Raw genomic sequence first — 15,246 nt, forward strand, 5'->3', positions numbered from 1 at the left:
ATAAAATTATAAATAGTTTTTTTTTTCTCTTTCTTATAATGATTTTTTATTCAACGTCCTCAAAATTTTAATTTTGCTATTATTTTGGCACGCAGTAAAACAACTTTAACTTTTAATTTCCTGTTAATATTACACTGTTACAATAAAGATAATTAACAATATTCCGTTAGTTCCAAATCTTCTTATTCAAAAATTTTGGAATTTTCTGAATAAAATCAATTCCGAAATACGGAATTCCATACTGAAAAACAAAATTCACTTTAAAGTGATACGGCTAACAGAACATAGGTGAATAAGTTAATTTTATTATAAAATTAAAATTGTGAGTATGCTGATTTTTAGCGACTGCGGTTAGGAAGTTACGGAAGAGTTTTTCTTTTTTAAATAAAAATGGTTTGAAGATATGTTAAAAAATTAAAAAGCTATTATATGTTTTAAAGTAACGAAACCGTTATTACTTGTTAAAACTTCTTCTGTATTTTATGCAATATTTAGGTAGACAATATTTCGATATTTTATACCATTTCTTTTAAAATTTATTTTAAATGGCAAATAATTTAAGGTTTGTCTTATTAACTAATTTAGTCATAAAACCTTAATAAACGTGAACTATTTTAATTATTGATTTTTTATTTTCAAACTCGAAATCACCCTATATTAACTATGCATACATACATGCAAACTATATATTATGCTATACATATAAGAGTTTGAAATTTTCTTTTTTCATGTAACATGAAATGTTGAAACTACAAAAAGAAGTTGGAATTAAAAAATTCAAACTCTCTTCTCAAAGTCATTCTTAAAAAACTCGTGAACATGTTCACATATTGTAGGACATGGGATAAAAAAGTGACTTAAAATAATTTTATTTTTTATTCGTAAAGGTTTAATTAATTTATTAAAAATTAAACGGTTTATTAAAATAAAAAATAAATAAAAAAGGTATTTTATTAATTTTATTTGCATTTATGTGAAAAAGAAATAATTCAAGAAATAATTACAAATTTAAATTATATAAAAAAAATTAAACCTTACCATTTTTTGTGTTTATGTATATGTTCGCAGATATATATGTTTGTGTTTAAAAGTTTATCATACTTATGATTTTTATGTACACTTGCATGTGTAAGTAAGAGTTCTTTTTTGTTTCGTGGTAAAAATATAAAATGGTATTTCTTTTAACAAGTGAATTCCTTAAGATGGGCTACTACACAATAGTACAATATAACTACATCTAAAATAATAAGACAAAAGGGGAAAAATATTAAATTAAGTTCCAATTCAAAATATGCTCAAAAGGAATTCATAAACCTACTCAGAAAAAAAATGGAGAAAAATTAATATTTAAAATACATTTTAAAATTATTAATATAATTAATTTCTTTAAAAATAATATCGTGGAAAAGTGAGAAATTTTAATGCTTTTAACTTCTAATAAGAATAAAAATTCTTAAATATAATTATAATATTATAACAGTTTTCAATTGAGGTAAATATTTTCTTTTTTAATTTAAAAGAGAGAATAAAAACGATCGTAATATGACCGGAGAAAAAATAACCTAAAAAATGAGAGTATAAAGAGCAGTGTCCGGTCCAGAGACCTTTCTTATTAGTTTGTACCTACCTGAATTAAGTATTTGTAACAAAAAATTTATGCTCTTTTCATATATTTATACAACATACTTATATGTATAGTTGCCTGATGATCAATTTGAAAGTATATATTTATTAAATTTTAATATAAATATTATAAATACATTTGTAATTTTCATGTACGTACATAAAATAATTTATTTCATAAAAGAAAAAATAATTCTATTAAAATTTTCATTTGTATACCTACGGGAATGAAATAATATTTAATCTCAATATAGGTATTATGAATTAATATTTTGATAATTTATTTACAACCATAATTGCCTTGTAAAATAAATCAATTGAATAAAATTAAATTGTATATACTATAATAAATGCCAAAATTTTAAAATTTATAATAGGTACATATGTACTTAAACATTCATAATATATACGTATACATATGTATATTTTATAAAAATTTTAATAATTAAGTTCTATAAACTGTTATTATTTATATAATTGAAATATGTATATATTAAATTATATACATTTATTTTAATTTAATTATAATAGCAATTATAAATTATATGTATGTATACAGTTCTCCCCGGTTAATTGAACCGAGAAAAGTTGCACACTTTTTGTATCAATTAAGCGGGTAAATCAATTAAAAAAATCCCGTTTAATTGAACAATTGGTGCAATAAAACGAATTTTTTTAACTGAATCGTTTACGCATGAAAACGAATACTCGCTATTGAAGATCAGGCGCAAAAACGAATTTGATCCTGCTACTGCATAAAATTAATAAAAACAATAGGAAGCATATCCTATTACATATACTTATCAAAATATCCTAGGTAAAAAGCTATATTTAAAATAGGGGATACACTAATGAAATACTAAAACTCAAATTTTTTTTTATTTCAAAATTTAAAAACTTAAATTTTTCTTTATTTCAAAATTTTAAAACTTAAATTTTTCTTTATTTTAAATCCATCTAAGTAATGTAACTATGAATTCAAATTCAAAATATTTAAATCATAATATTTTTATATCACATAACATAACAAAAATTCAGGTCAATAAACAGGGGAATTTTTCACAGTTTTTATAAGGTAATACCAAAAAAAGAGATTCATTTAAGCGAGTTGTTCAATTAAACGGGACTCAATTAAACGATGTTATTCATGTATATTTTAATAGGGATTTAAAGTTGCCTTAGTTTTTCGTTCAATAAAAGGGGAAAATCAATTAAGCGTGGTGCATTTAACCGGGGAGAACTGTATACAAAAATAAATAATAAAGTTATGTAAATTAAACTTCTATATAACATTTTTGTATAATAATGTATTATGTACTTATATATCTACATATGTATATACATAAGTATTTATTTTATCATCAAAGATACACATATAAGAACATAATGGCGAAATTATTTAATTGCTAATTGGTACGCTTGTATATTATGTACGTAATGTATGTTTGGATGTATAACAGTATAATGTATGTATATTTAGAACTCGATCACTTAACTTTGATGGACTGTCAATACAAAAGAAGTTTTTTTTAAAGAATAAACACAGTTAGATCAGTTTATATATGTACATACGTGTAGTTAGTTTAATAGTTAAAAAGGTTAAAGAATGTTAAACGTTCTTATATATATATATATATATATATATATATATATGTATATTCATACATATACTCTACTTAGATATACTTATGTTGATATATATAAGTATGTACATAATGTAAAATTTAATGAGAAGTCGAGTTGAATAAATCATAACGATAAAATTTTTTTAAAAACATGTGAATAAAAAACATTAAATTGTGTACATACGTATATACATATAAAATAATAAAGTATAATACAAACATTTCATTAACTTGTTCACAATGAAATTAAAATTCACAATAAATTTGTGCATGCATCTATAATATATTGTATGTATGTATATGTATCTGCAAATTTACAATGGAATGAATCAGATTTTAATTAACAATTAACATGCAAATGAATTAAATAAAAGAGTATTAATAAAATTTACTTAAGTTTCTAACATACAAAATTGAAATAATGTAGTGTATCTAAATAACTAATTTAATACATATAGCATTACATCTACATATGTAACGATGTATATAAATTATATTTTTGTAGACTTTTTACAAAATATAGCTAGATATGTTGGTATGTTTGATGAGCCCATAGGTATTGCAAAATAAAAAAGCACACAATTAATATGAACATAATATAAGTAGTGAAAACAATAATTAAACATTAAAATTATGGAAAATAAAAGCATAGATAGCGAGCATGCTATTAACTTAATAGTACATGAAAGTCTTACGGTATTACAATATATTATTTATTACTAAAATCACTATAAATTTTATACATGCTCACATTATGCATATATTATGTAAATCAATTTTGAATATGAAATTTTTTTGTTTAAATATGTAAGTATCGAAATTACTGATCTGTCGTCTATTTCTAAAAGCAAATTTTTGTCTACCTCCCTTATAACTCTTAAAGTTGTAATCCTTCACAGTTGGGAAGACAGTCCATTTTTTACCAACATTGTTGCATTGGTAAAAAATGGACTGTCTTCCCAAATGTTTATGGATACTAACCATAAACATTTTTTTAGTTTTATAATAACGTACAAAACATCGATATTCTTTTTTTCTCGCAAAATGGTAGGAGCAAAATGAAACAACCGTTGTTTTAAATGTGTTTTTTTTTTCTTGGAGCTTTGGAAACCTAAAATTTTAGTGTTTGTAAACGTACATTATTGTTTTGAACAGTTTTTAAAAATATAAATTGTTTGGTGATTCACTTATTTGAAGATATTGAAATTTTATCGAATTTTTACATGCATATCTAGAAGACGGAGAAGTGACGACACGTTTCTTGCAGAAAATATAAAAACATAACAATACAATACCTTAACTCAACATAATTATTCATATAATGAATACTTGAGCCCATCATCACGTTAGTGCTTTTGTTCTCATCTTAAAAGTATGTAAGTAGAGCACATATAATGTAATCTTCCATTTAAACATTAGTGATGAAAGATATTCTGTTGCTTGTCTACTTGTTCTAAATGCTAAATTTAATGTACTCGTACATAATTTTATTTGCTAACGATAATTTGTAAATTGGAATGAGCTTAAAGAATAAGTTTATATAACATGTTATTAATTTTTTTTAAATATATACACTTCTTGTCATAAATTGGTTAACGAAATGATCAAGCTAATGATCTATTATCAAAAGTTTTTTTTTGATACTTGCTTTTTGAAAATCATTATTTGACAGTTTATTTTGCACCGTCTTATAAATAAATATGTACTACATATGTATGTACATAATACATAAGAAAATTTAATTTTTTTGCAATTAAAATAATGTTTAAGCAAAATTATATAAATTATCTTACGGTAGCATATAATTTCGGTTACACAATTATGGGAAAAAAATCATTTTTGTTTGGTGCGACATGCATTTTTTTTATTCACAATAGTAGGGTAAAATGTTTTTTACACCTGCTATTGTTTTTCGTTTAAATTCATGCTACAATGTACCTATAAGGTATTAATAGTCGTGTTCATATACAAACTCCATTGTTCGTTTAAATAAAATTAATATCTAAATTAATAATTAGAAACATAATAAGTATGTATATATAAATATATCATTATATTTATATATATTATATATATATTATATATACTGTACGTAATTTGTATATACATTTAAATTTTATAGATTTTATTTTGAAAATGCTAGTATACATATATTATGTACATAAATCACTTTAAATGTAACAAAATTCAAGATTTTGTTGGACACTAGTTTTTTCACTCTCATTTTTATTTACTATTGTAACCGGTCTGTTATTTTCTCAATGTGCTCTTACTGAATTTATCAATGTATAGACTCTAATTTTTTTTAATTTATAACTACCTGTGGCGTATTCATTTGTATAAGAAAATAATGAGCATAATTATGTTTTGCTCAAAATTATTATCTCAAATATATTACCGAATGCCTTTTTTTTGCATTTCTGAGATAATTCCGTTTATTTTTTATGCTTTAATAATGTTTAAAAAACGATAGATCTATTTTTGATCATTTTTTTATAATCAACTACATACACACTTTCATTTCTAAATAATAGCTAACGTCTTTAATATAGGCTTTAAAATTAAATTTTAATTCTACAAAAAAATTGTATTTAATACATATTTACAACATAACAATAAGCACCTTAAAAGAATAACACAAATAAATTTTATTATCTTCCAAATTTAAGAGAAACTCAAGTTTTATATGTGTAGATATGAACGTATTGAGGTCTAGAGTTAAATATACAATAAAGAGAAAATTAAAATACGGTTATAATGACATTGTGGAACGTAAATTTACAAAATATTTTATAAAAGAGTATTTTAAAACTTTAAAAGTTGATTTTTTTGTTTTATTTGGATATGTGCCGCAATGCGTGCTTTTGAAGAGCAGCAACAAACTGCAATAATTAAAAAGGTGGAGTAAAAAATGTAAAATACATTATTTAAGGTCTATCTAGCATAAAACTTGAAAAAAACTTTAAAAAGAGAAACAATGACGTAATTTCTCACAAAAAGAAAAAAAGTCTTATTTAAAAAAATAAACCGAACGAAAAAGTTGAAAAAAACTTTTAAAAACTTTACAAATAGGTTAATAACATCAAATTTCAAAGTATTTTTCAAACATAAACAAATATTTTTTGGTTATACCAAAAACCGAAAATTTTGATTTTGGATTATAAAAGTGTGAAACTAAGGAAAAAACTATTAGTGAATCCATTATTTTATTTTTAATTAAAAAAATTTGGAATAAAAATAATTGTTGAAAAAATTTAATAACCAAGAAAAACATATGTTTCGATAGCTGTAAGACTTTAAAAGTTTTTGAAACACTAAATTTTACTTTACAAAACTTGAAAAACTTTAAACAAAGAGAAGAAGAAAACGTCACCATTTTTATTCAAACAGTTTTATTCCAGACGTTTTGCATGCAAACTTTTTAAAAACTTTCTTATAACAGACAGACCTAATATGAATCTAATAATATAATCTAAAAATATGATAAATTATTGACAACAGATTAGTCAAACTTACAGGCAACCTATAACGTTGCATATACATATGTACACGAAAACGAAGATTAGCTTACGCAATAGGGACTGCCACCTGAAACTTGCCGAGTTTGTGTCCGTAAAATGGGGTATTTATCATTTTAAATTTTAACTATTATAACCTCACGTATTTTAACTTTCTTATTCATAGAATTCAATTTCTTTTCCCAATTTTTTAAATTTTATAGTTAGTGTGTTATATGTTCCCACTAAGCTTCCATATTTATTGTTATTCTTCCAAACAGTTTCAAATTTTTGTTTCAATACTATTCACTAAAAAAACAAAAGCGTTTTAAAGTCATACTTATACATATATATATATTATATACATAAGCATATAATATAAGCTTATTTGCTTACTCTTACGTTAGCTTTATAATTTTTTAATTTTAAATAGGTGCCTACACAATAAGAAATTAACTAAAGCACTAATGATAATAAGATAACGTATATGATTAGTATACCTTAATATTTAAAGAAAGGAGTGGTAGAAATTTAGACGACAGATAAAAATTGGAGTATAATGGCCCAAAAAATTATAAAGATTTCTTTTATATTATGTGGTCGTCCAACTTTAACAAAGAAATTTGTTAATTATTGTTGAAATAGTTATAAAACATCTTATTTTATTTTAAAGAAGAAGAATATGTGTTGTTCGTTTTCAAAAACCTGTTAAGAAACTTTTTTATTTATATTTCTTTTAGAAAATAAAAGAAAAACTTTTGTTTTTTCTCAATTCAACTATGTTGTATTGAACATTAATGCCTCGAAATATACATACATATGTACTTTCTATATGACTCGTTTATGATTTAGAGCTATCAGTAGGATTTGTATAGCAATTGATCGCAAATAATTATAGCAAATATTAAAATGATTTACGGGATTAACTGAAACAAAAAAAAAAACGAATGCTGCAAAATTTCATTTGAAAATGTGCTACTTTTGCAGAAAATGTTAATCAGTAAAATTAGTAAGAAAATTTAGAATACAAAAATAAAATTTGTTTTTTTTTTTAATCTATAATTACAGATTCAAGCAGTATAGAGCAACAAGTGACGTAGGAAATGTAATAAAATTAATTATATTCTGTATAATTTAATATACAGTTAACTAAAAAAAAATTTGAGTAAATATATTTATTTTCGTACATAGTAAAAAAATTTGACAATTTTTAATATGCGGGAAGAGGAACTAGAAATAGCCATAAAGGTAAATGATAATAAGATAGCGTAGGAGTTGACCAAGCCGAAAACTTAAAATCTTTAATCAAAAATTATTTCTCTCAAAAAAAAAGTATAAGAATAAACGTTCAAAAACCTGACGCCAATTTGCCTTATTCAACAATTAAGATTGTTTTGTTTGGTAAGTCAGGTTGACATCAGATTTGGAATTACGTTATCAATGCTTATAAGTAAATTTGTTTAACTAATTTTGAAAAACGAAAAATATGATAATGATGAACCTATATGATGTTGAGCAAAGTTTTGTGCATTTATCAAATTTTACTTTATTTTTCTGTAGAGTTAATAAAAATTTGGTCAATTCAACTCAATACATAAAAAATATACATATTTAAGATATTTATAAATAAAATATAAAATTTGATCTTTAGGTGGTTATCGTTGGAAATGGTGGAGTAGGAAAAAGTTCGATGATTCAAAGATATTGTAAAGGAATTTACACAAAAGACTACAAAAAAACAATTGGAGTTGATTTTTTAGAAAGACAAATCGAGTAAAATTTCAACTACATATTTTTACAAATAAATTTTTAAAATGTTATCAAGAAAAATTTTTATTTTGAAAAAATTCTTTTAGAATTGATGGTGAAGATGTAAGAATAATGTTGTGGGACACTGCTGGACAGGAAGAATTTGACGCAAGTAAGAAAACCATATATAAATTCTATCAAAGATTTTGTTTAAACAGAAAATAAAATTCATTCAAATGTTTTTTTTAAATATTTTAGTTACCAAAGCATATTATAGAGGAGCTCAAGCATGCGTTTTAACATTTAGTACTACAGATAGAAATTCATTTGAAGCAATCAAAGATTGGAAATTAAAGGTAAAGTGAATTTAAAGCATATTGCACAAATAATAAACAACAATATTTTAAGGAGCTCGTATTTAGCTTAATATCTAATTGATATCCTGACCTATATCTACTGGGTTTTCATATTGCAAAACCTTCTAATTTTTTCTGACAAAGTGAGCTTCGTTAAATTTCGAGTATTAAATAATCAATGTATATGAATTCAGTAATAATTTATTCAATATTATGCTTACTTAAAGTTCTTAATTTAAAAAAGGTATAGATCTAGAGTTTGCAACAGTACAGAAATTCCACTAGAAGCGTTGTGTTTTAAAAATCGCTTTAAAAGACCCTGTTATCTAGTTTTTTATACAATAGCTCTTATTTAACGTTATATAAGTAATAATTAAGCAAAGCATGCCTAATACACAATAATCTTATATTTCTTATTATCAATCAATAATAACACAATAATTCTTATATTTAATTACAGGTTGAAAATGAATGTGGAGAAGTGCCCACAGTAATAGTTCAAAATAAAATAGATTTAATAGAACAAGCAGTAATTACTCCGTGAGTTTCTAATTAATAAAATAAAAACTTGATCTGTATTGATACCATAAAGGTAGTGTAGAATATAGGTGATGCATGCTGACCAATTGATGCTATCATTAATAATGAAGTAAGAAATTATAAATGAGAACATTAAAAAGACGGAAAAGATCTGCATAAACCTCTAACTTTTCAAAAATTATCTTAAAATTGAAGATTTATTTTCTAACAAACTTTGAAAAGGGTTTTTTCTCTTGATAAAGTCGTAGGTTTTCAAATTAATTATATAACGTTTATTAAAAATAGTCAATATGATTGAAACATCATATAACTGTAACTACTCATGTAGATCTTTTAAAAGACAAACTTTTAACTTTTCATTGACGGATTTATTGATTTGCCAAATAAAGGCTTTTAAAAATAAAATAAAATTTTATCTTCGAAGATCTTTTTAATCCAATTAGTGTTCGCATTGTCAAAAATGCAACTTCAAAAACTACAAGTTAAAAATCATGGAATACCTATATGCTGTTAATGGCTTTTCTGGTATCAATACTACTATTATATGCACATAATTATATATATATATGTATATAATTTAAAAATAATATATATAATAATATATACTTAAAAAAAATTGTAGAGAAGAAGCAGAATCATTGGCGATGAATTTAGGTTGTAAACTTATTAGAACATCAGTTAAAGAAGATGTTAATGTCGCTTCAGTTTTTCGATATTTGGCAACAAAATGTCATCAGTTAATGACACAAACTCATAATGCTCTAGCTCCCGTTAGTCAACCAAATATAAGTGCCTTTAGTCCAACTTTCACAAAATCTAATGGGACAATTATATTAAAACCAGCCAAAAAATCTACAAAAAAGAAAACAGTGCTAAAAAAATGTCGTATGCTTTAGAATATATTGTTAAAAATTATTATTTTAATTGTAATTATTCTTTATTATTTAACAACGTATATACGTATTTTACTTTAAAATATAAAATATTTAATTTGCCTTTTCAATAATGAACTTTGTTCCTATTTTCCATTTTCAACTAAATTTGTTCCTGTTTTCTTTTTTCAAAAAAAAATTAACATTTTTAATTTTTATCATCCATAATGTACGAGTATGCCAAAAGTTTTGTAAAAATTATTTCTTTAATAAGTTATAGGAGAATTTTTTATTATGAAAAAAGCCGGTCATTACTATTGAACCTATTGGCTGAGTATCCACACAAAAATACCATTCTTTCTATGAAAATCAAATAGAAAGAATAGTAATTGCTATTTTTGTGGGAAGTAACCGTCAATCTTTTGAATGAAAGTTTTGCAGTTTTTTTTGGTTTTTGAAAATTTTTGAAAAGTTTTAGCAAATAAGAATTCACTTCCCTTGATGGTGGCAGGAAGAAGAAAACATAGCTTTTTCAAGTTTACAGAAAAATATAAAACGACCGTTCTCTTTAAATTGCTTGTTAACGTTGTAATTGTTTTAAAATTTTGACATGTATTTTTACTACGAACGTAATTTATAATTCTATATTACGAATATTCGGAGCAGAATTTTACTACTTCGGAATTGACAATATGGTATTCGTAATTTCCAAGGCCATGAACGAAATTCATGATAGGGCTTAGAATTTCTCGTACATATATCTAAACTTAGAAAATTAAAATTTTGCAACATATGATTTAGGTACGTAAATTTTTAATTTGAAATTTGTTTATTGTGGTGGTATCTATTTTGCTTACGAATTACAAACAAAAAATCAATTTGTTTACACAGGAATCGATATGTATGTTGTGTAGTGTAAACCATTTTTGTAAGTGACCTTGTGTAAACAAGTATCTAAAAACAATTTGGTTACAATCAACACTGAACAAACTGAACGCACCTATAAAGTTGAAACCTTCATGCATATATACAATAGAGATTTTAATTACAGTAAAGTGACCGCAATAAATGAGTGAATAATAATGTTAAAACTAATTAATTTCACGAGAAAATTTTCCAAAACAATAATAAAATTATCTGAGGAAGAGAAGGCTAAATCAGCTTTTGTTGCCTCAGCACTAAAAAATACAACAATTTTTGATAAAATTATCTCAAAAGAAATATCAGCTGATATTATTTATGAAGATAGCAAATGTTTAGCTTTTAATGACATAAATGCGCAAGCTAAAGTACATTTTCTTGTTATTCCTAAGTGTAGAATACCAAGGCTAGAAGATATGACAGAAAAAGATTGTGAAGTGGTTGGACATATAATGAAAATTGCAAGTAAATTAGGAAAAGAACGATCACCAGAGGGATTTAGACTTGTTGTAAATAATGGAGTCCACGGTTGCCAAAGTATTTATCATTTACATCTGCATATTATTGGTGGACAACAGCTAAGTTGGCCACCGGGGGTATAGTCTTAATTTAATTGCAAGACGATTGTTATTGTTAAAACATAATGCCTGTGTAGGTATATAAAACCATGTTTCCATTTAATATCTTAATAAATACATATTTTGAAATTTTCATTCTTTTAATGTTTTCTCTTTTCATGACGTTTCGTCTTTTTATCCTTCTTCTTTTTAGAATGCTCTCTTTCAGAGGAGGATGATGATGAGTTAGAAGTTTTTCTCTTATGTTTGCGTTGCTTCTTTTTCATTTTCTCCAGTTTTTCAAGTTTTTTCAGTAACTTTAACTTTTGTTCTTTGGTTAAAGATTTTAAAAATTCGTTTTCAACTTTTGCTTCATTTTCGCTTTCGCTCGATACTAGCTTATGTGTTGAATCTGTTTGTAAACTTTGTAAAGACATTGCACTTTTTTTCATGGCCAAACCGTCTTCTTTCATTTTTTCTTCAAGAATATTCTTCTGCATAATTGAATTGGCTTCTTGTTCTGAGTGAATCTTTCGAGCTTCACTCATCGAAATGCTATACATCGTACACTCTTTATCAGTATTGATATGACCCCACTTATGGCATTTAATGCATCTAACATTTCTAACTTGAATTCCAAAGGGTTGATCCCGAATTTCTGTGTCACCTTTGCAATAACTTTCTCGGGGTGCATTGTATTTCCTTTGCCACTCAAATTTATACTCTGGTTCATTTTCATCTTTTTCACGTTCTTTGCGAATGCCCGGTGGGGGTTCATACATGAAATTCATACTCAACTTATCTTTGGATTCTTTACTCAGCATTGCTTTATTCTCATGTAAATCTTGTTCTTTTTCATACTGATTCCTCAACTCCTCTTGTTTCTTTTTATATGCTTCAGCTTGTTGTTCTGCCATCCATACCTAAAACAATTTTGATTTAAACGTTTATAAATATAAGAAACAATAAAAACGTAATTTCTTACTCTTTTAAGATTATCCCTTGAAGCAGGATGAAAGAATTTTTTGCACATATAATTGTTGAAACCTTTTCCCATTTTAAAAAATATTTAAACAAATATAACAGTTGAAAAGTTATTATGCAGTATTTGTACAATATAAATTTCGTATGTTTCAATACTGTTTTAAAAATTTAATTAACTAATCTTGTTGGTAAAATATGGTGACAAATATGTATGTATTTACTATTTAATTTCCAATATTAAACGTCATAATAATGACAGTAAATGACATTTACTCCGATAGTAGGGTTGTCACAATGTTTCTTCTTGAGCAAAAAATTTTTTTAGAACTTTCGTTCATTGGATAACATCATTTTGATTGGTTATGAGAAATTTTTCAGTCGAATACGTAATGTTGATGAATTTTTTTGTTGATGTGTCATATACATTTTACAAAAGTTTTGTTTATAATTTTTTTTTAATTTGAAAATGAGACAGCATTTTCAAATTAAAAAAAATTTCATACATTGAAAGTTTTTGGGTGTATGTGTTAAACTAAGCAAAAAACGCAAACGCAAAGTGATCAGCACGGAGCTTGAATTTATTCAGATATACAGTTATCAGAGGACGTTCTGTTCACATGAAAAAAATTTTGTAATCATAGTGCTTTGATTTTGAAATCGAACGCAGTAGAACTTATTCTGTTATTTATTAAGTCTTCAAATTTGAAGTATTTAAATAGTATATAAGTTAGTGAAATCTAAAATTTTTCTCGAGCTAGTAAAATAGTATCTCAGCTTGCTTACTGAATTATTGGCTTCGATTATTGAAACGAACACGTATTTTTGAAATTTATCAAAACATTATATACGTATCCGTAAAATGAACCATTGAACATATTTAAAATGTTCAAAAACTAATTTTGAATCGGAAAAAATAGTTGTCTGTCAAATGTTAAACTAAAAAGGAAATCAATTTTCATATCATTTAATCTCAATCTTTAAGTTTTCAATTCTTTTCGCGTAAAAGAAAAAATAGCAGATTTTCGTATTAATTTCTCTAATTGAAAAAATAAATACCTTACAATTGTTTTAAATTGTAATTGATTGCCGTCATATTGTATTGATTAAGGAATTTAGACATATGTTTGTTATTGAGCTCTTTGGTTTTTTGGGATATCTACTAACTTTATGGCAATTCTATATTGAATACAGTTAAAAATTTAGTACATACTCCTAAAATTGGACAAAAAAAAGAAAAATTGACAGTTGTGCTTGCAGTTGAGAAGAGATTATACATTACAATTTTTCGTATTAATTCTTTATTATTTTAGAGTCTTAATATTTGTAATTTAATATTTGCAGTTTTGGAGAAAACGAAAACAATAATTATATATAATATTGTTAAAATAAAATTTGGTGCCTTCTTATATCATAAATATATTAAATTTTTAAAAGATAATTTGGGTAAAAAATTATTCGTGAATGTTTTGCGGGCAAAGATTGTGTGAAAACATGATGAACCGTTCAGGTAAATAAAGAAGCTTTAATTTTTTTTTTTGTTTTGTAAATATAAATTACGATTTTTTTTTTAAATAATTTTGAATCTTTTTAACAAAAGAAAATTTTAAAACGAAATTTGTAATACAAATGTTTTGATATTTTTTTAAAAGAATATGAAAAACATTTTGTTAAAATTGTTGTTAAAATATTATTGTAAATTGCTGTGTTACTTGTGTACTGAAATTATAAAATAAGTTCTAATAAAAAAATTTATACTACATGCATTTGGTAGATTATATACATAGCTACATATTAATATTTTTATTGAAAATAATGTATGTCAGTATGTATATACGTGCAAGTATCTTTATCTATAGATACAGCTATTCCTATAGAAGGTATATGTATGTATGTATGTATATACATTCAATTTTGGCTACAAATTTTGTTTTGACTGCAAGAATTTTAATTTATGTATGAAGTACAATAAAACTATTCTAAATGAAATTCATTTGACAAAAAATAATTTTTAGAAATAAGTAGTTACATTACTAGCTTCTTATTTAATAAATTTTTGTTCTAAAATGCCAAATATTTTTTAACAACAAAATACAAGAACTTTTTATAATTATGTATGTAGGAAGATAGGTAGGGACATTATTTGTTTTCTTGGGCGTGCAGATTGTTATTTATTTTCTTCAAAAATTAGCTAATTTTTTTTTATATATAAGCACATATGTATGTACTATGTAGGTGCTCTTTATAGTTCTATTTTACTTTTTTTCACTCAACATTTCAAAAACACTCCAATTTCTTCTTCAAGGATTGTAAAATTATTTTGACTGTAAAGTAGAAAAATAAAACAAAATTTTTTTAACAAAAAGATAGCATTACCATTACAAAATTCACAGGAGCACCATATGAAGAATACATGCATATGTGTGTATGCATATATTTTAAATTTATTTACATACCTAGAAACATACATATGTATATATATGTAAATAAATTCTAAATATTATAGGCCATATGAATGATTCATA

At 24.4% G+C, this 15,246-nt stretch overlaps 3 protein-coding genes across 3 annotated transcripts; 2 read left to right on the forward strand and 1 right to left on the reverse strand.

Annotated features, from left to right (window-relative positions):
* The first annotated feature begins 810 nt into the window (after nt 1-810).
* LOC129607429 (ras-related protein Rab-23) lies at nt 811-10,386 on the forward strand. The gene is made up of 7 exons (XM_055518452.1): nt 811-945; nt 7,814-7,993; nt 8,397-8,518; nt 8,602-8,666; nt 8,753-8,850; nt 9,311-9,390; nt 10,013-10,386. Exons 2-7 carry the CDS (start codon nt 7,961-7,963, stop codon nt 10,284-10,286), a joined length of 672 nt encoding a protein of 223 aa, XP_055374427.1. The 5' UTR covers nt 811-945; nt 7,814-7,960; the 3' UTR covers nt 10,287-10,386.
* Nucleotides 10,387-10,843: 457 nt separating this feature from the next.
* LOC129607391 (histidine triad nucleotide-binding protein 1-like) lies at nt 10,844-11,882 on the forward strand. The gene has a single exon (XM_055518376.1). It carries the CDS (start codon nt 11,345-11,347, stop codon nt 11,783-11,785), a length of 441 nt encoding a protein of 146 aa, XP_055374351.1. The 5' UTR covers nt 10,844-11,344; the 3' UTR covers nt 11,786-11,882.
* A 5-nt stretch (nt 11,883-11,887) lies between these two features.
* LOC129607390 (corepressor interacting with RBPJ 1) lies at nt 11,888-12,930 on the reverse strand. The gene is made up of 2 exons (XM_055518375.1): nt 12,726-12,930; nt 11,888-12,663 (listed from the first exon to the last, which is right to left on the reverse strand). Exons 1-2 carry the CDS (start codon nt 12,795-12,797, stop codon nt 11,902-11,904), a joined length of 834 nt encoding a protein of 277 aa, XP_055374350.1. The 5' UTR covers nt 12,798-12,930; the 3' UTR covers nt 11,888-11,901.
* Nucleotides 12,931-15,246: the final 2,316 nt, after the last annotated feature.

Source organism: Condylostylus longicornis, unplaced genomic scaffold (genome assembly GCF_029603195.1).
Source record: "Condylostylus longicornis isolate FDR11 unplaced genomic scaffold, ASM2960319v2 ptg000027l, whole genome shotgun sequence".
NCBI classification, from domain to species: Eukaryota; Metazoa; Arthropoda; class Insecta; order Diptera; family Dolichopodidae; genus Condylostylus; species Condylostylus longicornis.